Source organism: Somniosus microcephalus, chromosome 3 (genome assembly GCF_052327205.1).
Source record: "Somniosus microcephalus isolate GS21.2 chromosome 3, FLI_Smic_1.0, whole genome shotgun sequence".
Taxonomy (NCBI): Eukaryota; Metazoa; Chordata; class Chondrichthyes; order Squaliformes; family Somniosidae; genus Somniosus; species Somniosus microcephalus.
Window position 1 is genome coordinate 366414097 of NC_140989.1, and position 27972 is coordinate 366442068.

The window sequence follows — 27972 nt, forward strand, 5'->3', positions numbered from 1 at the left end:
CGCAGCCGGGGAGGGAAGCACCGGACTGCGAGAGGGCTGGGAGGCGAATGGGAGCCGAGCGGGCGGGAGAGAGAGAGACAGAGCCGAGCAAGGGGAGAGAGACTGCGCGAGAGCCAGTCCAGCGGCTGAACTGTTCTCCGTCAACGGGGTGTACCCAGAGCCGGTAGAGCCGTGCGAGCGGGAGAGAGAGACAGAGCCGAGGAAGGGGAACTGTGCGAGAGCCAGCCCAGCGGCTGAACCTGTCCGCTGTGGGGAAAGCGTACCCCTCCCACCAGGGAAGAAACGCGGGAAGCCGCCATTAGGCGGAGAAGACGACAGACGCGGGAAACCGCCATTGAAGGGGCGGGGAGAGAAGGAAAGAGCGGGAAACCGCCATTTTCGCGGGAAAAGCCGCCATCTTAGAAAAAAAAAAGAAATAATAATTTAAAGAAATACTTGTGTTGTTCCCAAAGAGAGGAAGATGCCTAAGCGTGGTAACATCAACGATTTTAATTCCGAGGTAGAAGACTGGGCCACGTACGTGGAACGCATTGAGATCTATTGTGAGGCCAATAAAATAGAAGATGACAAAGCTATAACCTTGCTGAACTCGATGGGCGCAAAGACATACGGGCTCTTGAAGCATCTACTAGCACCAGCTAAACCGGCGGATCAGACTTTCGATGCTATTGTGGCTGTCCTGAAGGACCACTTGAACCCTACACCGTTGATGTTGGCTGAACGATTCAAATTCTATGCGAGAACGCAACGGAAAGACGAAAGCAACGCAGGATACTTGGTCGAACTGCGTAGACTAGCGAAATACTGCCAGTTTGGAGGGAATCTGACAGAGGCATTGCGAGACAATTTCGTGTGCGGGTTGGCAAAGGAAGGAACGCAAAAGCGACTACTCGAAAAGAACGACCTTACACTTGACAGGGCTGTCCTTATTGCAGCATCGCACGAAGCCGCAGCGAAGGGAACTGCGGAAATGCAGCTAAAGACAGCAGCATTAAGTGTGGATCAAATTACCTCGACAACAACAAAATGCTATCGTTGTGGGAAGACAACACACGACCAGAACCAATGCTGGTTTAAGAACCAGGAATGTAGGAAATGTGGCAAACTGGGTCACATAGCTAAGGTATGCCGGTCAGGGAAGAAGACCAACAACCAAAGGACCAACAACCAAAGGAAGCCATCACAGGAAAGGTACAAGGTACACAAGGTGGCTGAGAAGAGTTCAGACGAACAGAATTCAGACTCAGATCCAAACGGCCAGGAGCTGGGTAGTCTGAGAATTCACAATGTGAGTAAGGAAGCTGACCTACAAACTATCTGGGTCATGCTGAAAATAGCTGGAATCCAAGTGAAAATGGAGTTGGACACTGGATCAGCTCTATCAGTCATAAATCGAAGGGATTACCACCGGCTATTCTCACATATACCCTTAAGAGATACCAAGTTCGTATTGCAGACATACATGGGGCATAAAGTATACCCCATGGGAAAGATAAGAGTCAAAGTGAGAGATAGGGGTAAAGAACACCCAAGAATGAACTTATACGTACTACATGAGGGAGGACCACCACTTCTAGGACGGGAGTGGATCAAGAAAATAGACATGGAATGGCACTATCTAAAAGCCATAACGAGTGAGGACTCGGTGCAGACAAGCAGCTCAGATTCTGAAACGGATGACGATAAGACCAACCCAAATACGAAAGACAAGGCTGAAATGGACTTGCCGACGAAGGTTGGAAAAACGAAGGCATGCATAAAGGCTTATGCTCCAGAGAAGAACAAAGTTTCAGAACAGAACTCCACCGAACAACGACAACAATTAGAACAATTGAGTTACCGTCTCGTACAAGAGATGAAAACAATGAAAAAGTTCTATGACACCGAATGGGAGAATCTGGAAAGACAACAGAAGCAGCTAGCTCAAGCAGAGAGCGACCATAGAGCCATCGTGACCAATTACCGATCACATCTCCCTTATGATGTTCAGGAGTTAGAATATTTGCATGATCTAGAGATACAGCATAAAGGCAAACCACGCTACACTGAGGATTTTGTTCTGCAATTGGAGACGGAGCTAGTGCAGGCAAGGTTAAGAGAAGCTGAATCGCAGTGTGCACTTAAAGAGATGCAGAAAAAAATCTTGGACATAGAAAAGAGAAACGCTTCTTTACCTGATGAGAATAATGTGGCCATGTTGCAAGAGGAGCTTATAGGGGCGAAACAGAAAGAAGCTAAGCAAAGGATGTTGGAACTTGAAACACAGAACCAAATCAGCAGTAACCAGCTATGTCGAGCAGAGAAGGAGTGCGATGTTCTACAGGAGAAGGTGCAATATCTCTCAGCCCAGAATAAGGGACTACTCACTCAGTTAAATGAAAGTAAAGGGAAAATGGCTGAGATAGACTGCAAGAATAAAGAAGATTTGATGGCAGTGAGACTTCGAGAGGCAGATAGCATAGCAGCCTTGGCTGAACTCCAACAGAAAATTGCGAAAGAAGCAAATGAAGAGGAATCTTCAGGAAGCCAGGATTTTATTCCAGTTCTTCTCTACGACTCCTTACAAGCAGAGTGTGAGAAGTTGAAAGAACAGTATGAACAGGCCCAGGCTACAATTCTGGAGGGGGTTAACTCAGCAACCTCCGAAAAGCTAGTTTCAGTAGAAGCATATGAGCAACTAAAGGTTGAACATGAGCAAGAAGTCCAAAGGCTGCAGGAAATTCTTGATGAGCTCAAGGCCAAGACAGGCTCATCGGTAGAAGTTCCATCCATAGAGGAGAAATTAGAGGTGAAAGACATGGCAGAACATGAAAGACAAGATGTCCAAGAACTCAGAAAATTATTGAAGGAAACCCAAGACAAATATGAGGCGGCAATGACCGAGGTTCAACAACTTGAAGAACAGATTCAACTGGGAATCCTTTCAGCGGAAGAAAAGGAAACTGTAAGAAACACAGAGACTGTAAGACATGAGCTAGAGAGCATCATGGCACAAGAGCTAGATAGCATCATGGCACAACTTCTCCGAGCGCTGAAAGCCAAAGTCCAAGAGGAAAAGAAGGTGAAAGCATTGGAGGAAAAGGTGGATGAAATGGAGAAGACTCTGATTCACAGTGTTCCCGCGGAAGAGTTAACGGTCAGCCAACTCCTTCATATGTTGAGGGACAAGACTCTGCAATGGGAACAATCTGAACACGAGCTTCAATCTTCAGAGGGAAGGAGTTCGGAGCTCTCAAAAGTTATGGATATAGCTGAGGGTGCAACACGGATTTTACTGGGATGCCAAAAGTACGCTGAATCACGTCAATGGGAACAACAGACTGTTGAAACAGATGCTCCAGTAGAAGGATTGAATAGCCCGATCAATCAATCTCCGATGGAAGGGGAAGTATTGAAGTCATTAGTGAAGGATTTGCAGGAAACCCAGGAAGAGTGGGATGAATATGAACGCATAAAGAAGTCTCTTCAGGAAAGATGTCTAGGGAGGGAACAACAGTCGGCTAACGTCCAGTTGGGTAAGGAAGAAGTAGCAGGCCCTCTCGCTAGACTAGCTCAGGATGACGCCGAATATTACCATGACCTGTTGAGTGACACGGAATATTACGAGGACTTGGTCTGCCCAGCTTGTGATGAAAACTCCCAAAGTGCAGAAATCAGGATGAAGCACTTAAAGTCTAAAGAACATAGGGAGATGGTGGCGCTACAGCTGGCAGCTGATAAGGGAGCCCCGAGAGTCTCCAAGAAGCAAAAAAGGAAAAGACGAAGCCGAAGATGATAACCATCTAAATCATTATTACTTCTAATGGGAAAGTAGGGAAAAATTACGAAGGCAGTCCAGCTGTTTGTAAAAGTCAGCACTGCTGGTTCAGCAGGACGGAAGTTCAAGCTGTTACGTCAAGGGAAAGACTATTGGATGAGTCACGCTAGCAATGTGAACCGGCTACACCACAGAGATGTTGTTCGGACCGAGTCAAGACCAGAGACTGAATCTGTGAACTGTTCCCACAGAGACTGAACCTGTGAACTGTTTTCTGCAGAGACTATATCTGTAAATTGTTTTACATGAAGTTGAATATATGTTATGTTTAATGGGGAATACGTATGTTGTAAGCTAAAAAGGGAGGATTGTAGTGTATGTAACCGTCTACCTTTAAGAGACTATTGTATGTAACCGTTCACCTTTAAGAGAACTATTTTAGGTGTGGCACTACTTGTTTGGCTTCTGTATACGGTAATACCGACGGTGACCACACCGGTATATAAGTGCTGTGGCATGATTTATAGGGCAGATTCGCCCTGACCTTCGAATAGTAAAGTCCTGTTTGTTTGTTACTCCTGAAGTCTGTGTCGTTATTAACTGCACAACCCACAGACTTTACAGCATCGACATCATATTCCCCTCTCAATCTTTGTTTGTGTAATAGGAAGAGGAGGCCGTTCAGCCCCTCGAACCTGTTCCGCCATCCAATGTGACCATGGGCTGATCTGCGCCTTAACTCCATCTACCCGCCTTGGTTCCGTAACCCTTAATACCCTTGCCTGACTAAAAATCTATCAATCTCAGTTTTGAAATTTTCAATTGACCCCCCTCCAGCCTCAACAGCTTTTTGGGGGGAGTTCCAGATTTCCACGACCCTTTGTGTGGAGAAGTTGCTTCCTGACATCACCCCTGAATGGCCTGGCTCTAATTTTAAGGTTCTGCCCCCTTGTTCTGGACTCCCCCCCACCAGAGGAAATAGTTTCTCTCTCTCAAATCCTTCAATCATCTTAAACACCTCAACTAAATCACTCCTAAATCTTCTATATTCAAGGGAATACAAGCCTAGTCTAAAATCTGTCCTCATAATTTAACCCTTTTAGCCCCATTATCATTCTGGTGAATCTGCACTGCACCAATATATCTTTCCTGAGGTGCGGGGCCCAGAACTGAACGAAGTGTCCAGATGGTGTCGGAGCAGAGCTCCGTACAGCTGTAGCATAACTTCCAGCCCTTTGTACTCCAGCTGCCTTGAGCTAAAGGCCAGCATTCCATTAGCATTTTTAATTATTTTATAAGATTCACTCTGTGACTTTTTCATCATAGCATAGAACCAGGTAAGCCCCAGATTCAAAAGCAAAATACTGCGGATGCTGGAAATCTGAAATAAAAACAGAAAACGCTGGAGAGAGAAACAGAGTTAACGTTTCAGGTCGATGACCCTTCGTCAGAACTGGAAAAAGTTGGAGCTTTAACAGGTTTTTAAACAAGTGCAGGGGCAGGGAGAGGGGGGAGGAGGCCATTCGGCCCACTGTACCTGTGCCGGCTCTTTGAAAGAGCTCTCCAATTAGTCCCACTCCCCCCTGTTCTTTCCCCGTAACCCTGTAAATTTTCCCCTTCAAGTATTTCTCCAATTCCCTTTTGAAAGTTGCTACTGAATCTGCTTCCACCGCCCTTTCAGGCAGCGCATTCCAGATCACAACAACTCGCTGTAAAAACATTCTCCTCATCGCCCCTCTGGTTCTTTTGCCAATTCCCTTCACTCTGTGTCCTCTGGTTACTGACCCTCCTGCCACTGGAAACAGTTTCTCCTTACTTACTCTATCAAAACCCCTCATGATTTTGAACGCTTCCATTAAATCTCCCCTTAACCTTCCCCGCTCTACGGAGAACAGCCCCAGCTTTTCCAGACTCTCCATGTAACTGAAGTCCCTCATCCCTGGCAATGTTCCCTTTAATTGTTTTTTGGGTGCGCGGCCCCTTTAAGGGGCTGCCAGGCCCATTCAAATAACCGCGCACACGCGCGTATTTCCTATTTAAAAGCTGGCAGCTTAAAGGGGACATCGATCCGGGGTGCCATTCCAGTAAATCAACTCTGCACCCTCTCTGAGGCCTTGACATCGTTCCGAAAGTGTGGTGCCCAGAATTGGACATAATATTATTTGGGGGGGGGGGGGGAGAAGGTGAAAGAGTGGAATAATACGAGAAAATATTAAATTATATGTATTAAATGAATTAATATTAAACCATGAGGTTAATCTAAAGGAGAGATAAACTACTAGAACTCAAGTGCTGTTCTGATGTGAGCAAAACTAAATGAAAGAGCAAAGGAACGTTGAGTGAATTTAGGAGCTGGAGCCCACAGATTGAATTTAGAAATAGCCAGCTACCTCACTATTTAAAACAAAATCCAGGCAGACCTTTCTTTTTGAGGTAGCCCAGATGAACGTCACCTGTTGATCTCCTGCTTCACACGTCACCACAACCTCTCAGGAAGCGGCGGAGGTTTAAAAATACATCAAGAGTAAATAAGCCAGCCGAGAGCCCAGGGGCTTTGTGGTGCCCAGTTACATATTGGCAGAGGCCTGGAGCTGGCCTGCTCTCTTCCAGCTGAAGATTAGTGCCAGCAAATTAAAAAACCAAAAGGGTAAAAAAATAATTAACGTTTTAATGCCATGCAGCGCGGCGCAGCGGCTGTCTGTGTTTTGGCACGGGTTAACGCTGACAACAACAACTTGCACTTATGTGGAAATCTCTTCACCGGGAGGGCGGTGAATCTTTGGAACGCTCTACTCCAGAAGGCTGTGGAGGCCGAGTGGTTGAGTCTATTCTCACAGCGCCCCCCCCCCTCAGCGTAGTGGAACGTCCCAAGCCGCTTCACGGGAGCGATTATCAAACAAAAATTTAACACCGAGCCACGTAAGCAGATACCAGGACAGGCGACCAAAAGCTTGGTCCAAGAGGTCGTTTTTTTTTTTAGAAGCCGTCATGAATCTGATCATGACTCGTGAAGTAACACTGGGCGGTCAGCTGGTGGCGCCGTCCAAGGAGTATAAATACTCGGGCGTGGGCCCAGCTTGCTCAGGGTGTTTCTGCAACCAGGAACTAGTGATGTAACTAGAAATCTCATGGTTTTGAAACAGTTTTATACTCAAACCAAGCTCTCAGTAGTCTTTTTACATCAGAAGCGCCTTAAAAAGGAGAGGTTTAGGGAGGGAATTCCTAGGGCCCAGGCAGCTGAGCAAAATACTGCGTCAGACAAGCCATCCAGGCACGGAATCTGCAGCGTTTCACTATAGCAAGCAGCTTGCTGGATTTTTGGAAACGGGTCTACGTGTCTACTAGGGTAGGACTATCCAAAGATCATTAGGATCTGTAAACATTTTGATGCCTTGTGTAAATTGTAACAGTCTGACAACAGTTGAGCAGCTAACCGTAACATTCCAACAGTTAAGAGGGTAAACAGTGACATTCTAACATGCCAATAGTTGACTAAGATCATTATAACCAAACCGATGACCCCTGCTCCCAAGAGCAAAACATCACGCAACAAATTTTTTTTTCCGGGTGGAATGGGGGTGAAACTGATCCTTTTTCCATTAATTAGGATGATATGCTGAAAGGCTGAGATGAGGCAGATGGAGTGGGAGGAGGTGCGTGTGGAGTACAAACACCAGCACAGGCCAGTTGGGTCAAATAAGAACATAAGAAATAGGAGCAGGAGTCGGCCATTTGGTCCCTCGAGCCTGCTCCGCTATTCAATAAGATCATGGCTGATCTTCTACCTCATCTCCACTTTCCTGCACTATCCCCATATCCCTTGATTCCCTTAATATCCAAAAATCTATCGATCTCTGTCTTGAATATACTCAACGACTGAGTCTCCACAGCCCTCTGGGGCAGAGAATTCCAAAGATTCACCACCCTCTGAGTGAAGAAATTCCTCCTCATCTCAGTCCTAAATGGCCGACCCCTTATTCTGAGACTGTGACCCCTGGTTCTAGACTCCCCAGCCAGGGGAAACATCCTCGCTGCATCTACCCTGTCGAGCCCTGTAAGAATTTTGTATGTTTCAATGAGATCACCTCTCATTCTTCTAAACTCTAGCGAATATAGGCCCAGTCTACTCAATCTCTCCTTACAGGACAATCCCCCCCTCCCCCTATCCCAGGAACCAGTCTGGTGAACCTCCGTTGCACTCCCTCTATGGCAAGTATATCCTTCCTTAGGTAAGGAGACCAAAACTGTACACAATACTCCAGGTGTGGTCTCACCAGGGCCCTATACAATTGCAGTAAGACGTCTTTACTCTTATACTCAAACCCTCTTGTAATAAAGGTAAACATACCATTTGATTTCCTAATTGCTTGCTGTACCTGCATGAGATTAACCATTGTGACTCTCCTGTCACTCAAGACTGAAATCAATTAACTCAACACATTCTCATAAGATCTTAAGAATTAGGAGCAGGAGTCGGCCATACGGCCCCTCGAACCTGCTCCGCCATTCAATAAGATCATGGCTGATCTTCGACCTCAACTCCACTCTCCCGCCCGTTCTCCATATGCCTCGATTCTCCAAGAGTCCAAAAATCTATCGATCTCAGCCTTGAATATACTCAACGTCCACAGCCCTCTGGGGTAGAGAATTCCAAAGATTCACCACCCTCCGAGTGAAGATCCAAAGATTTACAACCCTCATAATTGAACTGGGGGAGGTGGGGGGGGGGGCCTTCTGGTCTATAGTTCCATGCTATCTTTACCAGCTGAGCCAATGGGGACACTAAGCTAGCGATTCTGACAAATTCGCTGGATTGAAAGGAAGAAAGAAAGAAAAAGAATTGTCACATTAATTAGACTTCCTTTTCTCAAAACCCCGTGTTTCAAAAATCAAGAGACAGTCGATTAACAGAGGCTTCCGCCTGCTGTCAGCTGGAACACTTGCAGCACAGATCCAGCAGCTGAGGACACAACCAACAAGCATTCTGGAGAGCTTAATCGCACCATGCATCAATATTCAGTTCCGACAGGACGCTGGTGGGAAAGCACATTAACTCAAAGCAAGAATTCAACACTTTTAAGACCAGACAGTCACAAAATAATAAAATCAAGGCGGTTTGAATCTGGTTCGGATTATACCAGATACATTTGCAAGGATATAGAAGACAAAATCCCTTCCCCTCCCATCAAATTGAAAATTCTAGCATTGTCAGTTTATATTCAAAACCACACCCACACACACACCAGAAGACTGCTAGTTCAATTTTCTAGCTGTGGTTTAGTTCATGTGACAGAGCCTTGCGTGAGATGTCACTTTCATTGCACAGCCCCTAACAATTCTTTTCTTATTGATAAATTTTTTGTCCCTTCAGTGAACAAAACTATTTATTTTGTTATCTCGCTTGTACTTGTCTTCATTCCCGTGCATGGAGTATTGCTGTACCCTGGGCGTAAGATTCAAATTTGCCAGGGACTCTCAATTATCTGCCAACTGATTATTAGTGGAGGAAACGCCTCTATTTTGGCACTGTTCCTGGGACTAGGGACAGGGTCACTGGCAAGGCTTGGAAGCTAAGCAGAGCCATGCCTGGTTAGTACCTGGAAGGGTGACCATCAGGGAAGACCAGGTACAGAAGGAGCCCCGAGGAGGGGCGGTTGGTGAGAAGGTCACGGAAGGAGGAGCGGCTGGTGAGCAGGCCCGGGCGTTGGGCTGAAGATTGTCGGAATGGTGGAAATGGAATGGCGGCGCGCACCGACGCAGCGGCTTTGCTTCTCCCAGTCATGGGAGCTTGCAAGATCACATTTCGTTGTTCATGTACTTGTGCAATGACAATAAAGTTGAATTACATGATCCAAGTGCCACTGTACAGGAAACTCTCAGGTATCCGGCACCAACGTGTTGCTGGTTGATCAAAAATACCGGATGACGGAGAGGGTTATCTACCGAGGCTATTTTTAAACAAAGAAAAAAAAATTTAAAATAAAGAAATGTGCAGTATACAGTAATTGGGTACTCACCTACAGAATGTTGTGTTAAATGGATGGTGGAAGATGCTTGATTAAGTACAGTACTGCCAGTTGAGGGTAATGCAATGCAATGACTACCAGCAGCGTGGGAGACACACAGTACCCCTGTAAAATGGCGGATCAGAAGAGACTCCCGGCAGCGCGGGAGAGTCAGACTCCTGTTACCTTCCCGTGCAAGCGCAGGAGATGTAACACCTACCCTTATACCTCCCCCCTTCCCACTGTCCAGGGCCCCAAACACCCCTTCCAGGTGAAACAGCGATTTACTTGTACTTCTTGCAATCTAGTATACTGTATTCGCTGCTCACGATGCGGTCTCCTCTACATTGGGGAGACCAAACGCAGATTGGGCGACCGCTTTGCGGAACACCTCCGTTCAGTCCGTAAGGATGACCCCGAGCTTCCGGTCGCCTGTCATTTTAATTCACCGCCCCATTCCCACTCGGGCCTCACCGTCCTCGGCCTCTTGCATTGTTCCACGGAAGCTCAGTGTAAACTCGAGGAACAGCACCTCATCTTCCGATTAGGCACTTTACAGCCTTCCGGACTCAATATCGAGTTCAACAATTTCAGATCATAACCTCGGTCCCCATTACATTTTTACTTATATTTTTTATCCACACCTTTGTTTTGGCCCTTTCCCCCCCCCCCCCCTTTCTTTTTTTTCCTCTCTCCCACACGGCAGCTGTCTCCCATTCTGCCAGCACATTTCACACCTCATCTAGAGCCGTCTTTTGTCTCCACTAGTCCTATCACCATCTCGTCTCGTTTTGAATACCTCTTAATGTCTCTTCTCTTCTCTTTTGTTCTCTCCCAGCCTGGCCTCTGAATTTATTTCATTCCCTGTGCTTCTTTAGTCTTGACAAAGGGTTCACCCGAAACGTTGACTCTATTTTCTCTCCACGGATGTTGCCTGGCCTGCTGAGTTTTTCCAGCATTTTCTGTTGTTATTTCGGATTTCCAGCATCTGCAGTATTTTGCTATCGTCCTGTTACAGGGGTATTGAGGTGTTCGGACTTCCGACAGGGCCAAGAAGCCGAGTCGTGGCAGTTTGGAGAACTACCCCCACTGACTAACTCGGCCACCGCTGGAGACTCGGACTAGGCAACATTGCCGGTTATTGAGGTGTTGTTTTCGGAGTGAGAATTTTGCCGGTTAATAGAGAATTGCGTATATTTTAGGTGCCGTTTAAACGAGAGTTTCCTGTGCTTCATTAGAAAGAACGAACTTGCATTTCTACAGCGTTCTTCCTGGCCTTGGGACGTCCCGAAGTGCTTTACAGCCAATGAAATACTTTTGAATCATTGTCGCTATTGCAATGTAGGAAAATCAGAGCCGGGCCATTTGGGAGAGAATTTAGGAAACACTTCTTCAAGTGAAAGGGTGATAAGAAGTGTGGAGCACTCTCACAAAAAGCAGTCGCTGCTGATTCAATTAATAATTGTAAACTCTGAAATCGATAGATTTTTGCTCTGCCTAGGGTATTAAGGGATATGGAGCTAAGGCGGGTAAATAGAGTTAGGAAACAACAACATCAACTTGTGTGTGTGTGTGTGTGTGTGTGTGTGTGTGTGTGTATAGTGCCTTTAACATAGTAAAAACGTCCCAAGGCACTTCACAGGAGTGATTATAAAACAAAATTTGACATCGAGCCACATAAGGAGATTTTAGGACAGGTGACCAAAAGCTGGGTCAAAGAAGTCGGTTTAAGGAGCATCATAAAGGAGGAGAGAGAGGAGGAGAGGTTTAGGGAGGGAATTCCAGAGCTTAGAGCCCAGGCAGCTGAAGGCACGGCCGCAAATGGTGGAGCGATTAAAATCGGTGAGAGGCCAGAATTGGAGAAACGCGGAGATCTCGGAGGGTGTTCCAGGCTAGGAACTCACTGAATGGCGGAACAGGCTCGAGGGGCCGAGTGGCCTCCTCCTGATCCTACGTACCTTCAGCGCTTTCTGCGCATGTTCGCTGGAGCCGATAGCGATCAGCCCGGGACCAGCCATAGTGCAGTAACTCTTCAAGTGCAAAGCACCTGTGACGGAGACTTTGGAAACAGCGTAGTCCTGTATTGAAGGAAACAATAACGGAAGATTTTATTACACAAAGCACTGCATCAAAATAATGCCTCCGAAACGATAGCCACTTGCGCATGTGCGGAATTATATTACTGTAATGCTTTAATACTGATGTTTGCCTCCAATTTTCTCCCCTTCTTTCCTCAATGTGCTGGTTTTTCTTACTCTGGGGCACAGCTCCACAGATGTCGTCCATCTTCTGGTGCGATATCCGCTCTTACATTGTGGCCTAGGCAGTGCGTGTGAGTCAGCAGTGTTTAGCGTGGGGAAAGCGGGGAGCATCACAGCTAACACACACACCCCAACACATGCACCCATCCACACACACACCAAAACATGCACCCATCCACACACATGCCAACACATGCACCCATACACACACACACCAAAACATGCACCCATCCACACACATGCCAACACATGCACCCATCCACACACATGCCAACACATGCACCCATCCACACACACACCAAAACATGCACCCATCCACACACACGCCAACACATGCACCCATCCACACACACGCCAACACATGCACCCATCCACACACATGCCAACACATGCACCCATCCACACACACGCCAACACATGCACCCATCCACACACACGCCAACACATTCACCCATCCACACACACGCCAACACATGCACCCATCCACACACACGCCAACACATGCACCCATCCACACACACGCCAACACATTCACCCATCCACACACACCCCAACACATGCACCCATCCACACACCCCAACACATGCACCCATCCACACACACGCCAACACATGCACCCATCCACACACATGCCAACACATGCACCCATCCACACACACACACCCCAACACATGCACCCATCCACACACACGCCAACACATGCACCCATCCACACACACGCCAACACATGCACCTATCCACACACATGCCAACACATGCACCCATCCACACACACGCCAACACATGCACACATCCACACACACGCCAACACATGCACACATCCACACACACGCCAACACATGCACCCATCCACACACACCCCAACACATGCACCCATCCACACACATGCCAACACATGCACCCATCCACACACACGCCAACACATGCACCCATCCACACACACCCCAACACATGCACCCATCCACACACACGCCAACACATGCACCCATCCACACACACCCCAACACATGCACCCATCCACACACATGCCAACACATGCACCTATCCACACACATGCCAACACATGCACCCATCCACACACACGCCAACACATGCACCCATCCACACACATGCCAACACATGCACCCATCCACACACACGCCAACACATGCACCCATCCACACACACCCCAACACATGCACCCATCCACACACACCCCAACACATGCACACATCCACACACACACCAACACATGCACCCATCCACACACACGCCAAAACATGCACCCATCCACACACACGCCAACACATGCACCCATCCACACACACACCAACACATGCACCCATCCACACACATGCCAACACATGCACCCATCCACACACACACCAACACATGCACACATCCACACACACGCCAACACATGCATGCATCCACACACACGCCAACACATGCACACATCCACACACACACCAACACATGCACCCATCCACAAACACACCAACACATGCACGCATCCACACACACAACACATGCATGCATCCACACACACGCCAACACATGCATGCATCCACACACACGCCAACACATGCACACATCCACACACACACCAACACATGCACCCATCCACAAACACACCAACACATGCACGCATCCACACACACACCAACACATGCATGCATCCACACACACGCCAACACATGCATGCATCCACACACACGCCAACACATGCACACATCCACACACACACCAACACATGCACCCATCCACAAACACACCAACACATGCACGCATCCACACACACACCAACACATGCATGCATCCACACACACGCCAACACATGCACACATTCACACACATGCCAACACATGCACCCAACCACACTCACGCCAACACATGCACCCATCCACACACACGCCCGCCCACGCACACATGCCCGGCAACACACAACAACAACTTGTATTTATATAGCGCCTTTAACGTAGTAAAACCTCCCAAGGCGCTTCACAGGAGTATTTTAAGACAAAAAATTTGACACCGAGCCACATAAGGATAAATTAGGGCAGGTGACCAAAAGCTTGGTCAAAGAAGTAGGTTTTAAGGAGTGTCTTAAAGGAGGAAAGAGAGGTGGAGAGATTTAGGGAGGGAATTCCAGAGCTTAGGGCCCAGGTAAGAGAAGGCACGGCCGCCAATGGTTGAGCAATTATAATCTGGGATGCTCAAGAGGGCAGAATTAGAGGAGCGCAGATATCTCGGGGGGGTTGTGGGGCTGGAGGAGATTACAGAGATAGGGAGGGGCGAGGCCACGGAGGGATTTGAAAACAAGGATGAGAATTTTGAAATCGAGGCACTGCTTAACCGGGAGCCAATGTAGGTCAGCGAGCACAGGGGTGATGGGTGAACGGGACTTGGTGCGAGTTAGGACACGGGCAGCCGAGTTTTGGATGACCTCAAGTTTACATAGGGTGGAATGTGGGAGGCCAGCCAGGAGTGTGTTGGAATAGTCAAGTCTAGAGGTAACAAAGGCATGGATGAGGGTTTCAGGAGCAGATGAGCTGAGGCAAGGGCAGAGACGGGCGATGTTATGGAGGTGGAAATAGGCGGTCTTTGTTATGCTGCGGATATGTGGTCGGAAGTTCATTTCAGGGTCAAATATAACACCAAGGTTGCGAACAGTGTGGTTCAGCCTCAGACAGATGTTAGGGGGAGGCACACACAGACGAATACTCGCACGCGCCAACACACCCACACACATACACCCACGCCAACACACACAGATGCCCACCCACCCACCAGCAGGAGTCACTGGATAGCTCCTGTCTATCAGAATCGTTGCTGAGTGTTGCTGCGGTATGATTCCACGGGAGGCAGCCATTCTCCGCTACCTCGTCGAAGTGACCGCCAAGACAATGAGCACCAGCGGGCCATCCAACACCGAGGGAAGAGAGCAGATTCACAGCCAAGACTCTGTACTCACCTGACATAAGAAGGGTTTAGATAGAGTAGATAGGGAGGACCCATTTCCAGTGGCAGGAGGGTCGGTAACCAGAGGACACAGGTTGAAGATAATTGACAAAAGAACCAGAGGGGAGATGAGGAGAATGTTTTTACAGCGAGTTGTTGTGATCTGGAATGCGCTGCCTGAAAGGGCGGTGGAAGCAGATTCAATAGTAACTTTCAAAAGGGAATTGGAGAAATACTTGAAAAGGAAAACAATTGCAGGATTATTGGGGAGTGGGACTAATTGGAGAGCTCTTTCAAAGAGCCGGCACAGGCACGGATGACCTCCTGTGTTGTAAGACGCACATACACTTGCGTGCGAGTCACTGGACAGCTGTTGTCGGCTGACTCGTCTCCTCATAGCACAAGCCAGGCTCCTCCAATGCTGTCCCTGGATGGGAACTGAATCCCTGGTTGGTATTGCTTTGTACTACACCGGGCAGTGGCTTCAAACATTAAGCCATCAAGGAAGCTTATACTACTTTCCAATAATAAATACTAAATTGAACAAATTCAACATATTTCCTGCGTGCTTTACTATATCATTACACAGAGTCTGCAGCAGAGACAGGCCATTCGGCCCAACTAGTCGATGCTGGCATTTATTCTCCACAAGAGCCTCCTCCCACCCCATCAACATATCCTTCTATTCCTTTCTCCCTCATGTGTTTATCTAGCTTCCCCTTAAATGTATCTATACTATTCGCCTCAACCACTCCCTGTGGTAGCGAGTTCCACATTCTCACCACTCTCTGGGTAAAGAAGTTTCTCCTGAATTCCCATTTGGATTTATTAGTGACTATCTTATATTGATGGCCCCATGTTTTGGACTCCCCTCATATGTGGAAGCATCTTCTCTATGTCTACCCTATCAAACCCTTTCATAATCTTCAAGACCTCTATCAGGTCACCCCTCAGCCTACTCTTTTCTAGAGAAAAAAGCCCCAGACTGTTCAAAATTTCCTGATAAGTATAACCTCTCAGTTTTGGTATCATTCTTGTAAACCTTATATAGCGACTGTCTTATATTGATGGGCTCTAGTTTTGGACTCCCTCACAAGTGGAAACATCTTCTTTAAGTCTACCCTCACCGAGCCCCTTCATAATTTGAAAGACTTCTATCAGGTCTCCCCTCGGAATTCTCTTTTCTCGAGGCATCTTAAATTTGCCATCTTAATTTTATATTAAAAAAGATGAGGTCGCTCACCTTAAAAACATCGGCCAGAATTTCTGCACCTCGCTGATTGGTTCTCTTCGAAAGGCCCACAAAGAATTCTTTACCTGAGTACAAATGAGACCAAAGAACCGTGTTGGAATTGCATCAGTCACAGGGGTTATCTACCTGTAAATAACGGTATGTTTACATTGATTACAGCAGGAGTGTGCTGTGCCCACTGCCACTAGAACTGATAAGCCGCACACCTCGCAACTCACTGTTATAAATCTCATCATTCATCAAGAAACTACTCGTGAAATAATGCTGGACGGCCAGCTGGTGGCGCCGTCCAAGGAGTGTAAATACTCGGGCGCGGGCCCAGCTTTCCAGGGACATTTTGTAAGACAAGGAACTAGTGAAGTACAACTAGACCTCCATGTTCTGAAACAAGTTGATTAAAGCCTTGCTTTATACTCAAACCAAGTGCGTAGTGAGTTTTATTACATCACCCACTACCTACCATCCAAATCTCGACCACCTGGGATTAGGGTGTCCAACTCCAGGGATGGGCCTGGAGTCTCCAGGAACTGAAGGTTTATCTCCAGGACGCTGCTGTGGGCAAACCCGGCAGAAAAATCAGCTGGCCGTTAGAAGAAAATATTTTTTTTGTTCATTTACTTTGAACACTTTTGTTTATTCGTTGGAGATTCGGGGGGTGGGGGGGGGGGAGGGGTGGTGGGGGCGGGCGGTGGTTGAGGAAAGGCTGTTTGACCAAGAGTCACATAGAATGTACGGCACAGAAACAGGCCATTCGGTCCAACCAGCCCATGCCGGCATTTATGGTCCACTCGAGCCTCCTCCTGTCTTTCCTTATCTAAATCTATCAGTATAACCGTCTATTCCCTTCTCCCTCATACGCTTATCAAGCCTCCCCTTAAATGCATCGATACTATTCCACATTCCCACCACTCTCTGGGTAAAGAAGTTTCTCCTGAATTCCCTATTGGATTTCTTGGTGACTATCTTATATTGATGGCCTCTAGTTTTGCTCTTCCCCATGAGTGGAAACATTCTCTGTGTCCACTCTATCAAAACCTTTCATAATTTTAAAGACCTCTATTAGGTCACCCTCAGCCTTCTTTTTTCAAGAGAAAAGAGACCCAGCCTGTTCATCCTTTCCTGATAGGTATACCCTCGCATTTCTGGTATCATCCTTGTAAATCTTCTCTGCACCCTCTCCAGTCAATAACCATCCGATGGGTAATGAAGAATCTGCTCGCTGTCCAATTGGCCATGGTAAAGCGGGGCGCCGCGGGGGTTGGGCGTGCCGGGCGACCAATGACGGGAGTGTGGGGGCGGGGCGGTTGGAGGTCATGTGATGAAACCCCCAGGAATATGTCCAACCTGAGTTGGCAACCCTAAGCGCCAACAATATCCAAGACCTGATTTTCGGAGGTGGGAGGCGGTGGGGGGGGGGGGGGGTGCGGAGCGGGTGTTGCTGAAGGGCAGCAGGTAGAGGCAGTGGGAATAGCTCATCAACTTGTGAGAGGTCTTCCAATGGGCACATTGGTAAAGAAAAAACCAGGAAAGCAGTGTTCGAAAGTTGCACATCTCCATCCCAGCATCAAAGTGAAAGCACCTCACCATCAACAGCAACGCAGCCAGATAAATAGCAACTAATTACAGTAATGAGATTCATAAAATTAAACAAACTGCAATCTGTCACTGTCTGCGAAAATAAAGTCGTTGCATTACTTAATTACGTGTGAAAACAATGTTCTCGGCTCCATATTATCAAAAGCTTCCCCCGTGATTATTCACAAAGTAACATTGCGGTCGGTACAGTGATTAAACCCGGCAACGCACGGCAATAATGGGCTAAAATATTCCTCTTAATGAGAAATGGGGGATGTTCCTGCGTAACTAACGACCCACTAATGAAATCACAAGTCTCAAGAAACGCACGTTCCAAAAGCTGTGCAAACCAGTGAGATCATTAGGGGTCATTGATGAATGGAGAAAAAAAATAACCCACTGGGGTATATTTTCCAACTGACACTGTTGTCAAGACAACACTCAATGCATGTACTAAATTCCTTGGAGCACTTTTCTAATGCAGGTTGAAAATAGAATGGCCCTGAAATTCAGGTCGGAGGCTTCCCGCGGGTGCAAGTCTCCAACCTGCACTTACCGAGCGCGCCGGCCGTTGAGCTGTGGGCCCGCATGGGATTCCGATCCTGGGCCTCCTCCAGCTGCCAGCGCGCAGTGCTCGCGTATCCCAGGGGCGCAGTTAGTTCGGTGCATCCCCTGGGATCACGTGGGCCATGGAGAGCCAATGGTAGCAGGGAATGCTTCATTCATGAGTTTGACAGGAAGAGCTGTCGAACCTATAAATACTATAAGCTCCAAAATATCACTAAAACTGCAAATAAATTTTTTAAAAATCACATTTTTAAAATAACTATAAATTACATGAAATAACTATTTCAAACAATAATTTAAATTTTTGAAAAAATTAATTACATTTTCTAACGGGGCTAAAAATAAACTCACCTTTCTTTAAAGTATTTAAAAATAATAAACCTGTGGAAAAAATGTTTTAATTTTAATTCACCACTTACCTTGTTAAAAGCAGGCCTTGCGCCTGCTTTTTAAAAGTGTAACTGCTGGAGACTTACCCTCCCGGAGAAACCTGCAAAAAAAACGTAAGTTCGATGCGCACGCGCTGCCTCTCCGGCGCACGCGTTCCACCTCTGAACCCCTTCTTTCAGGGGAACGGAAGTGCCGGTTTCCCGCGCATGCGCAGTGCATGCACGAAACCGACACTTTCGTTGGGCCCACGCGTGAGTACCCCGTGCGTACTCACCCGTGGGGACCCGAAGTTCTGGGCCATTAACACCCGAGTTTAAAAACAATGTTTCCTCATGTCACCTCTGGTTCTTTTGTTAATCATCTGAAATCTGTGGCCTCCGGTTACCAGCTATTCAGCCACCGGAAACAGTCCCTCCGTAGTGTTAAATATTTTTGTCCTGTTGTAACTTTAACATATTTTCACTACAACGGTGATCATTTTCAGAGCTGGTCTGTTGAGTGACAGCCTTGTAACTCAAACCCCCTAGTTGTCAGTTACCTTTTTGGGAGGTGAATTTGTGTTTCTCAAGGTGATGGGTCTTTCGTACAGGAGAATGGGTTACTTTCCCACATTGAGCTATCTACAATAACAAGTCCCAGGCTAGATGCATCACTGGAAGGGAAAATCCTTCAAAATGTCCAAACTCCCAATCTCTCAGATTCAAAACGCGATGTCAAATGCCATAAACATTAATAGGATTGAGAGAAATTTAAACCTTTGCGGAGGAACAAATATGAATGTTTTTGTAAGAAAGAACTTGCATTTATATAGCGCCTCATCGCGTCTCTCAGCTATGCCCCAAAACACTTCACATGCAGTAACTTGCTCTGAAATGTCACTTATGTGGACAATAGCCAGGATGTTTTCCCCTGGCTGGAGAGCCTAGAACCAGGGGTCACAGTCTCAGGATAAGGGGTCGGCCATTTAGGACTGAGATGAGGAGGAATTTCTTCACTCAGAGGGCGGTGAATCTTTGGAATTCTCTACCCCAGAGGGCTGTGAATGCTGAGTCTTTGAGTATATTCAAGGCTGAGATCGATAGATTTTTGGACTAGGGGAATCAAGGGATACGGGGATCAGGTGGGAAAGTGGAGTTGAGGTCGAAGATCAGCCATGATCTTATTGAATGGCAGAGCAGGCTCGAAGGGCCGAATCCTGCCCCTAATGCTTATATTATGTATAATTACCCGGGTACCTTTATGTTCCATGCATCTGGCACTGTATTTGGTGACAGACATTGAGAGCATTCACTCCAGCTGTTCATTGCTTGACAATTATTATTTGAATATGTAAGACATGTACCTGTGAACAGGATATCACCGCCATCGAGAGTTGCTGTCTCATCTGTCATTTCCACGACATTAAAATTAAGGTCTTCCAGAACTTTCTTTGTAGCTTCCACCTATTAAAAAAAAGGAAATGTTGGGTCTCAAATTACATAGAAGGTACAACAGAGAAACAGGCCATTCGGCCCAACTGGTTTACACTCCACACGAGCCTCCTCCAACCCCATTTCATCTCACCCTATCACCATAACCTTCTATTCCTCTCTCCCTCATGTGTTTATCCAGCTTCCCCTTAAATGTACAGGAAACTCTCGATTTACCGGCACCTAAATAACCAGACATCTCTGTTAACCGGCAAAATTCAAGGAGTAGGTTCAGGTAAGTTTTACTTCATATTAGTGGCCGTTCCTGGATCTGTGGCTGTGTAACCAGGGTTCCTGCACCTGTTGCTAAGCAACAGGGACGCCTGGATCTTGTGGCCGGGGTGCCTGCACCTGTTGCTAAGCAACAGGGAAGCCTGGATTTGTTGCTGTGTATGGAGCTCTCGTACCTTTTACTATACCTCTCTGTAATCCGGACTTTTGATAAACCAGCACCACGCCGGTCCCGTCGGTGCCGGATAAAAAAGAGTTTCCTGTATCAATGTTATTCACCTCAACCACTCCCTGTGGTAGCGAGTTCCACATTCTCACCACTCTCTGGGTAAAGAAGTTTCTCCTGAATTCCCTATTGGATTTATTAGTGACTATCTTGTACTTATAATCCTTTCCATCCCATACAATCAAGGGTATCAAGGGAAATGGAGCAAAGGTGAGTCAATGGAGTTGAGGTACAGATCCGCCGTGATGGCGGAATAGGCTCGAGGGGCTGAATGGCCGACTCCTGACCCAACTGTTCCCACCTCCCAATCCAGGTTTTGATTACACTTAAAGCCGGTAGCTTTCAATCCATTTCAACAAATGAAGCAACAGAAGCAAAGAAAATAGGACTGCAATGATTTGGGAAATTTTTCCAAGGACAACTTCACAGAGCAGTCAAGTTATTTTAGCTCGCTCGCCAGGGAATCCTTAGCAGCCTCACTGTCCAAAACCACACCCGTCAGGTGCGCTGCCCCCTTGCGTAACAGGCGGATTCAATGTCCCATAATCAGTGATGTGCTCTTTGCTGCTGCTCACTCAGTAAATGAAGGATTATCTTTCAGTGGCCTGTCCACCCTAGTGGCATGTCCTTTATGTTCAAAGATATTTATCACATTGCTTTGGTTTGTTTTTTTTGCCGGCTTCCATTACGCTTCAATAAGAAGGCTTCAGTGGTTGTACAGTTCTGCCTCAGCTGTCCCTGCTGAATTTGTGATCTTTATCGTAGCTTACTCTGCTTGAAAGTTTAATAAATTGTGTGTCAACACGCATTGCTGCTTCCCAGATAGATCGCCTTGTAATGTGTCTGGCCCCGATGATTTCTGAGAAAGCTCTTGGCATCAAGTTCCCTGACGCAGTCCCTTCCAAAAAAATTATACCCCTGTAAAGGGCCAGCTTGGTTCGAAGCTGACAGGAGCCCAGGTTGTAGGTACGGGTTTTAGGTTATCCATGGCAGCTCCCCATCGTAATATTATAGAGACCAGTATCGGTAGGAATAGTGAACATGAACATGTCTATTTTGGGAATTCGGTGTTCATCTGGGCAGAGGATGTTAGTGCCGCAGATTGGAATATTTTTCATTTTGGATACTCAGTGTCCGAATCAAGCGCTCCCAGGCCAGGAATAACACAGACAGATGCAGAGTAAAGCGCCTGCTACTCTTTCACAACCTCAGAAAAGTGCGCCACTACTGTGCCAGTGTGATCCTGTACCTGCTCCACGTGAGATTGTCTATTTAGTACCAGTTTGTACCCAATAATGGAGTTCATCCAAAACTCTGCTGCCCCGTGTCCTAACTCACACCAAGTCCCGGCTGCCCATCACCCCCTGTGCTCGCTGACCTACATTGGCTCCCTGTCTGCCAACACCTCGACTTTAATATTCTCATCCTTGTTTTCAAATCCTTCTATGGCCCTCGCCCTCTCCCTATCTCGTTAACCTCCTACAACCAATGTTTCCTCTAAGCTGCGCGGCAATGGGAAAGGTCGCGCGCAGGCCGCTCACCGGCTTCTCCATTGTAAATACCGCACAAGCACGGAAATTTAAAGGGACCGCGCACTAAAAGAAACAGGCCGCGCAGAACAAAGCGCCGCTTACAGGGAACACTGGCTCCAACCCTTCAAGACCTCTGCGCTCCTCCAATTCTGGTCTCTTGTACATCCCCGATTTTAATCGCTCCACCATTGGCGGCTGTGCCTTCGGCTGCCTGGGCCCAAGGCTCTGGAATTCCCTCCCTAAACCTCTCCGTCTCTCTACCTCCTCCTTTAAGACGCTCCTTAAAACCTACCTCTTCGACCCAGCTTTTGGTCATCTAATATCTCCTTAGGTTAATTCCAGAGATGAGGGGTTTGACTTATGAGGAAAGGTTGAGCAGGTTGGGCCTATACTCATTGGAATTTAGAAGAATGAGAGGTGATCTTATTGAAACATATAAGATACTGAGGGGGCTCGACAGGGCAGATGCTGAGAGGATGTTTCCCCTCGTGGGGAAATCTAGAACTTGGGGACATAGTTTCAGAATAAGGGGTCGCCCTTTTAGAACTGAGATGAGGAGGAATTTCTTCTCTCAGAGGGTCATAAATCTGTGGAATTCTCTGCCCCAGAGAGCCGCGGAGGCTGGGTCATTAAATACATTTAAGGTGGAGATAGACAGATTTTTGCAAGATAAGGGAGTGAAGGGTTATGGGGAGCGGGCGGGGAAGTGGCTTTGAGCCCAAGATCAGCCATGATCTTATTGAATGGCGGAGCAGGCTCGAGGGGCCAAGTGGCCTATTCCTGCTCCTATTTCTTATGTTCTTATGCGGCTCGGTGTCAAGTTTTGTTTGATAATCGTTCCTGTGAAGCGCCTTGGGAGGTTTTTACTACATTAAAGGCGCTGTATAAATACAAGTTGTCGTTTGCTTCTGTGGGCCCCAGGTCCACTAGAGATTACGACTTCCCAAACTCATTCCGCGTAGCAGCATTACAACCAATCGACAAAGCAGTACCAACTTTCCGCAAGTCTGGTCTGGACTTGAATCCAGGTCCCAAAGGTCAAAGGGCTAGGATCTAATTCACTTCATTATCCTTGTTCTCAAACCACGCAAATTAAAAACATTGGTGAAAATAAAATCCCTCAAATCCAAATGTTCCGTTGGCCAAATAATCCAAAATGGCCCATAGAGCAGTAAGCGTGTTTATAAAAAAGGTAACTGATTTATTTGAGAGAATGGGGCTGGAATCTGCTGAAATGAATAGCTGTCTCAACGGCCGGCAACTTGTGTCGAAGAAACATAGAAGATAGGAGCAGGAGTAGGCCATTCGGCTCTTCGAGCCTGCTCCGCCATTCAATGAGATCATGGCTGATCATCCAAATTCAGTTCCCTGTCCCTGCTTTCTCCCCATATCCCTTGATCCCTTTAGCCTTAAGAAATATATCCAACTCCTTCTTGAATATATTTAATGAACTGGCCTCCACCGCCCTCTGTGGCAGAGAGTTCCACAGGTTCACCACTCTCTGAGTGAAGAAATTCCTCCTCATTTCAGTCCTAAATGGCTTACTCCTTATCCTTAGACTATGACCCCTGGTTCTGGACTCCCCGGCCATCAGAAACATCCTTCCTGCATCTAGTCTGTCCAGACCTGACAGAATTTTATAGGTTTCGATGAGATCCCCTCTCAATCTTCTAAACTCCAGTGAGTATAAGCCCAATCGACCCAATCTCTCCTCATACGTCATTCCTGCCATCCCAGGTATCAGCCTGGTGAATCTTCGCTGCACTCCTTCCATGGCAAGAACGTCCTTCCTCAGATAAGGAAATGTTTCTGCCCGGTTTCGAACCGGGGACCTTTCGCATGTTAGGCGAACGTGATAACCACTACACTACAGAGACTCTGTGCTTGAAGAGGTGCTCGGTGAATTGCGAATCGTCACAAGTTGCTGGACGATTTGCCGTTAGCCTCGCGAAAACGGCATCTTGCCCCCAACCTCCCCGTGGGCTTCACGAAGTTGCCCATCTCACCATTGATTGTTCATTGAACTCGCCACGGCAAGTTAAGTCCAGTAATTAACAGCACAAGTACCCTTTTAACCACGTGATGTTTTGTTAATGACGGCCAATCAGCCTCTCTCGCCCATAAAGTGAACAATTATAAGTGTGGAGTCTCATTCCTTCAGGTTGTGAATTGTTGTTGGGAGATTTTTTTAAATATCAAATTTTCATTTTTTTTTCTTACTTTTCATTTGTTTTTTTTTCTCTCTCTTAATCCAATCTTTCTTTCCCTCTTGGATTTGTGAAAGATCAGTCATGCCTGACAAACCTGATTTAATTTTTTGAAGAGGTGACTAAAGTAGTGGACAGGGGAATGTCTATCGATGTTATTTATATGGACTTCCAGAAGGCATTTGATAAAGTCCCACATAAGAGACTGTTAACTAAAGTAGAAGCCCACAGAATTGAGGGAAAATTATTGATCTGGTTAGGAAATTGGCTGAGCGGCAGGAGGCAGATAGCAGGGATAATGGGTAGGTACTCAAATTGGCACAATGTGACTAGTGGTAACCCACAGGGATCTGTGTTGGGGCCTCAACTATTCACAATATTTATTAACAACTTAGATGATGGCATAGAAAGTAATATATCCAAATTTGCCGATGACACAAAGATAGGCAGCATTGTAGGCAGTGTAGATGAAAGCATAACATTACAAAGGGATATCGACAGATTAAGTGAATAGGCAAAACTGTGGGGAATGGACTTCAATGTAGGCAATATGAGGTCATCCACTTTGGACGTAAAAGGGATAGAACAGGGTACTTTCTAAATGGTGAAAGGCTAAAAACAGCATGGGGGAAAAATTCGGTTGATTAGCGCCTCCCGTTAGCGCCCTAGCGCGGTGATGTTTGCGCTGCTCGCGAAATTGACCATTTTGCGGCGGCGCTAAACACTACCGCCACGATCTCCTGCGCCGGGAGATCGTGACGTCAGTCGAACATGCAACGCCCCGGACCGGATATTGACTGGCGCCCCCTGCCTTTCCGCCTGCCGCTAGCAACGACAGGTAGAGGGGAACTTTTGTAGTCAGGAAGGGACTGAGAGAGCGCTGTTTAAAGGTGGCCGCTTCCTGCCTTTTTTTGTCGCCGACATTTTTGCACCACGCATTCTGAGAGAGACTGACTTCTGGAGAGATTCAACGCTGTGTGAAGGAGTTTTGGGTACTGAGCAGCACTTTGCAGGTTCATTTTGATTTGACCTTCCTTGCATCGATTTAGAAGAGACTATGGGGGCTGCACTCTGAGCTCTTTCCCTGGGCCTCTCCATTGTTCTTTCCAGCAGAATTAATGTACAGGTCTCTCCAGGCCGAGATTCAAGGCTGCAATGAGCAGGTTGCGGCTGGAGAGCAAGATTGACCCTCCACTTTAAGAACTGGCTGGCGCCAGTGTATCCGTGTTCCATTGCTAACTGACATAGAAATAGGAGCAGGAATAGGCCACTTGGCCCCTTGAGTCTGCTCCGCCATTCAATAAGATTATGGCTGATCTTGGGCTCAAAGCCACTTCCCTGCCCGCTCCCCATAACCCTTCACTCTCTTATCTTGTAAAAATCTGTCTATCTCCACCTTAAATGTATTTAATGACCCAGCCTCCACGGCTCTCTGGGGCAGAGAATTCCACAGATTTACGACTCTCAGAGAAGAAATTCCTCCTCATCTCAGTTCTAAAAGGGCGACCCTTTTTTCTGAAACTATGTCCCCGAGTTCTAGATTTCCCCACGAGGGGAAACATCCTCTCTGCATCTACCTTGTCGAGCCACCTCAGTGTCTTTTTTGTTTCAATAAGATCACCTCTCATTCTTCTAAATTCCAATGAGTATAGGCCCAACCTGCTCAACCTTTCCTCATAAGTCAAACCCCTCATCTCTGGAATTAACCTAGTGAATCGTCTCTGAACTGCCTCCAATGCAAGTATATCCTTCCTTAAATAAGGAGACCAAAACTGTACGCAGTACTCACGGTGTGGTCTCACCAATACCCTGTACAGTTGTAGCAGGACTTCCCTGCTTTTATACTCCAACCCCCTTGCAATAAAGGCCAACATTCCATTTGCCTTTTTGATTACTTGCTGCACCTGCATGCTAACTTTTTGTGTTTCATGCACAAGGACCCCCAGGTCCCTCTGAACTGTAGCATTTTGTAATCCCTCTCCATTTAAATAATAATGTGTTTTTTTATTTTTCCTGCCAAAGTGGATAACCTCGCACTTTCCCACATTATACTCCATCTGCCAAATGTTTGCCCACTCACTTAGCCTGTCTATATCCCTTTGCAGATTCTTTGAGTCCTCTGCACAACTTGCTTTCCCACCCATCTTTGTATCATCCGCAAACTAGGCTACATTACACTCGGTCCCTTCATCCAAGTCATTAATGTAGATTGTAAATAGTTGAGGCCCCAGCACCGATCCCGGTGGCACCCCACTAGTTACCGTTTGCCAACCGGAAAATGATCCATTTATCCCGACTCTCTGCTTTCTGTTAGTTAGCCAATTCTCTATCCATGCTAATATATTATCCCCAACTCCGTGAGCTCTTATCTTATGCAGTAACCTTTTATGTGGCACCTTATTGATGCCTTCTGGAAATCCAAATACACCACATCCACTGGCTCACCCTTATCCAGCCTGCTCGTTACATCCTCAAAGAACTCCAGTAAGTTTGTTAAACATGATTTCGATTTCATAAAACCATGCTGACTCTGCTTGACTGCATTATGATTTTCCAAATGCCCCACTACTGCTTCCTTAATGAAGGACTCCAGTATTTTCCCAACGACAGATGTTAGGCTAACTGGTCTATAGTTTCCTCCTTTCTTAAATAGGGGTGTTACATTTGCAGTTTTCCAATCCGCTGGGACCTCTCCAGAGTCCAGGGAATTTTGGTATATTGCAACCAATGCATCCACTATCTCTGCAGCCACTTCTTTTAGCACCCTGGGATGCAAGCCATCTGGTCCAGGGGACTTGTCGTCTTTTAGTCCTATTATTTTACCAATTACTTTTTCCTTAGTGATAGTGATTGTCATTAATTCCCCCCTCCCTGTGGCCTCTTGATTGTCCATTATTGGGATGTTGTTTGTGTCTTCTACCGTGAAGACAGATACAAAATATTTGTTCAGAGTCTCTGCCATTTCCCCGTTCCCCATTATTAATTCCTCATTCTCATCCTCTAAGGGACCAATGTTTACTTTAGCTACCCTCTTCCTTTTTATATACCTGTAGAAGCTCTTACTTTCTGTTTTAATATTTCTTCCCAGTTTACTCTCATAATTCATCTTCTCTCTCTTCATTTTTTTTAGTCATCCTTTGCTGGTTATTAAACATTTCCCAATCCTCTGGCCTCCCACCAATCTTGGCAACATTGTATGCCTTCATTTTCAACATCACATGAGCTTCACCAGCGCTCTGAGGTAGAGCCTCGCTCCTCGTCGTTAGCGCCTTAAGAGAGGTGTGTAGCACCTGATTTAGCGCTCAAATCACCTCCGGGGCAATAGAGGCCAAGTTTGCAGTCGGAGGCGATAATTAGCGGCACGCGCTAAACTTTGCGCCCGGCCGATAATTGCGCCCCAAACGGGGCGATACCGAATGTCTCCCCCTATATGTCCAAGGAGACTTGGGGGTTCAGGTACATGGATCATTAAAATGTCATGAACAGGTATAGAAAATAATCAAAAAGGCTAATGGGATGCTGGCCTTTATATCTAGAGGACTAGAATACAAGGGGTTAGA

The 27972-nt window shown here is 46.8% G+C and overlaps 1 protein-coding gene and 1 non-coding gene across 2 annotated transcripts in view; both read right to left on the minus strand.

Moving 5' to 3' along the window:
• The window catches only part of ddah1 (dimethylarginine dimethylaminohydrolase 1), a 167358-nt gene that overhangs the window by 15415 nt on the left and 123971 nt on the right, over positions 1 to 27972 (minus strand). The window contains exons 2-4 of the mRNA XM_085983546.1: positions 20090 to 20189; positions 16207 to 16280; positions 11721 to 11840 (exon numbers count right to left, since the gene is read on the minus strand). Coding sequence (XP_085839672.1) covers positions 11721 to 11840; positions 16207 to 16280; positions 20090 to 20138 — 243 coding nt within the window. The 5' untranslated portion in view covers positions 20139 to 20189. The remainder of the gene's footprint in view (positions 1 to 11720; positions 11841 to 16206; positions 16281 to 20089; positions 20190 to 27972) is intronic.
• trnav-aac (transfer RNA valine (anticodon AAC)) lies at positions 24010 to 24082 on the minus strand. Its single transcript has one exon. It is a non-coding gene; the product is annotated as a tRNA-Val (tRNA).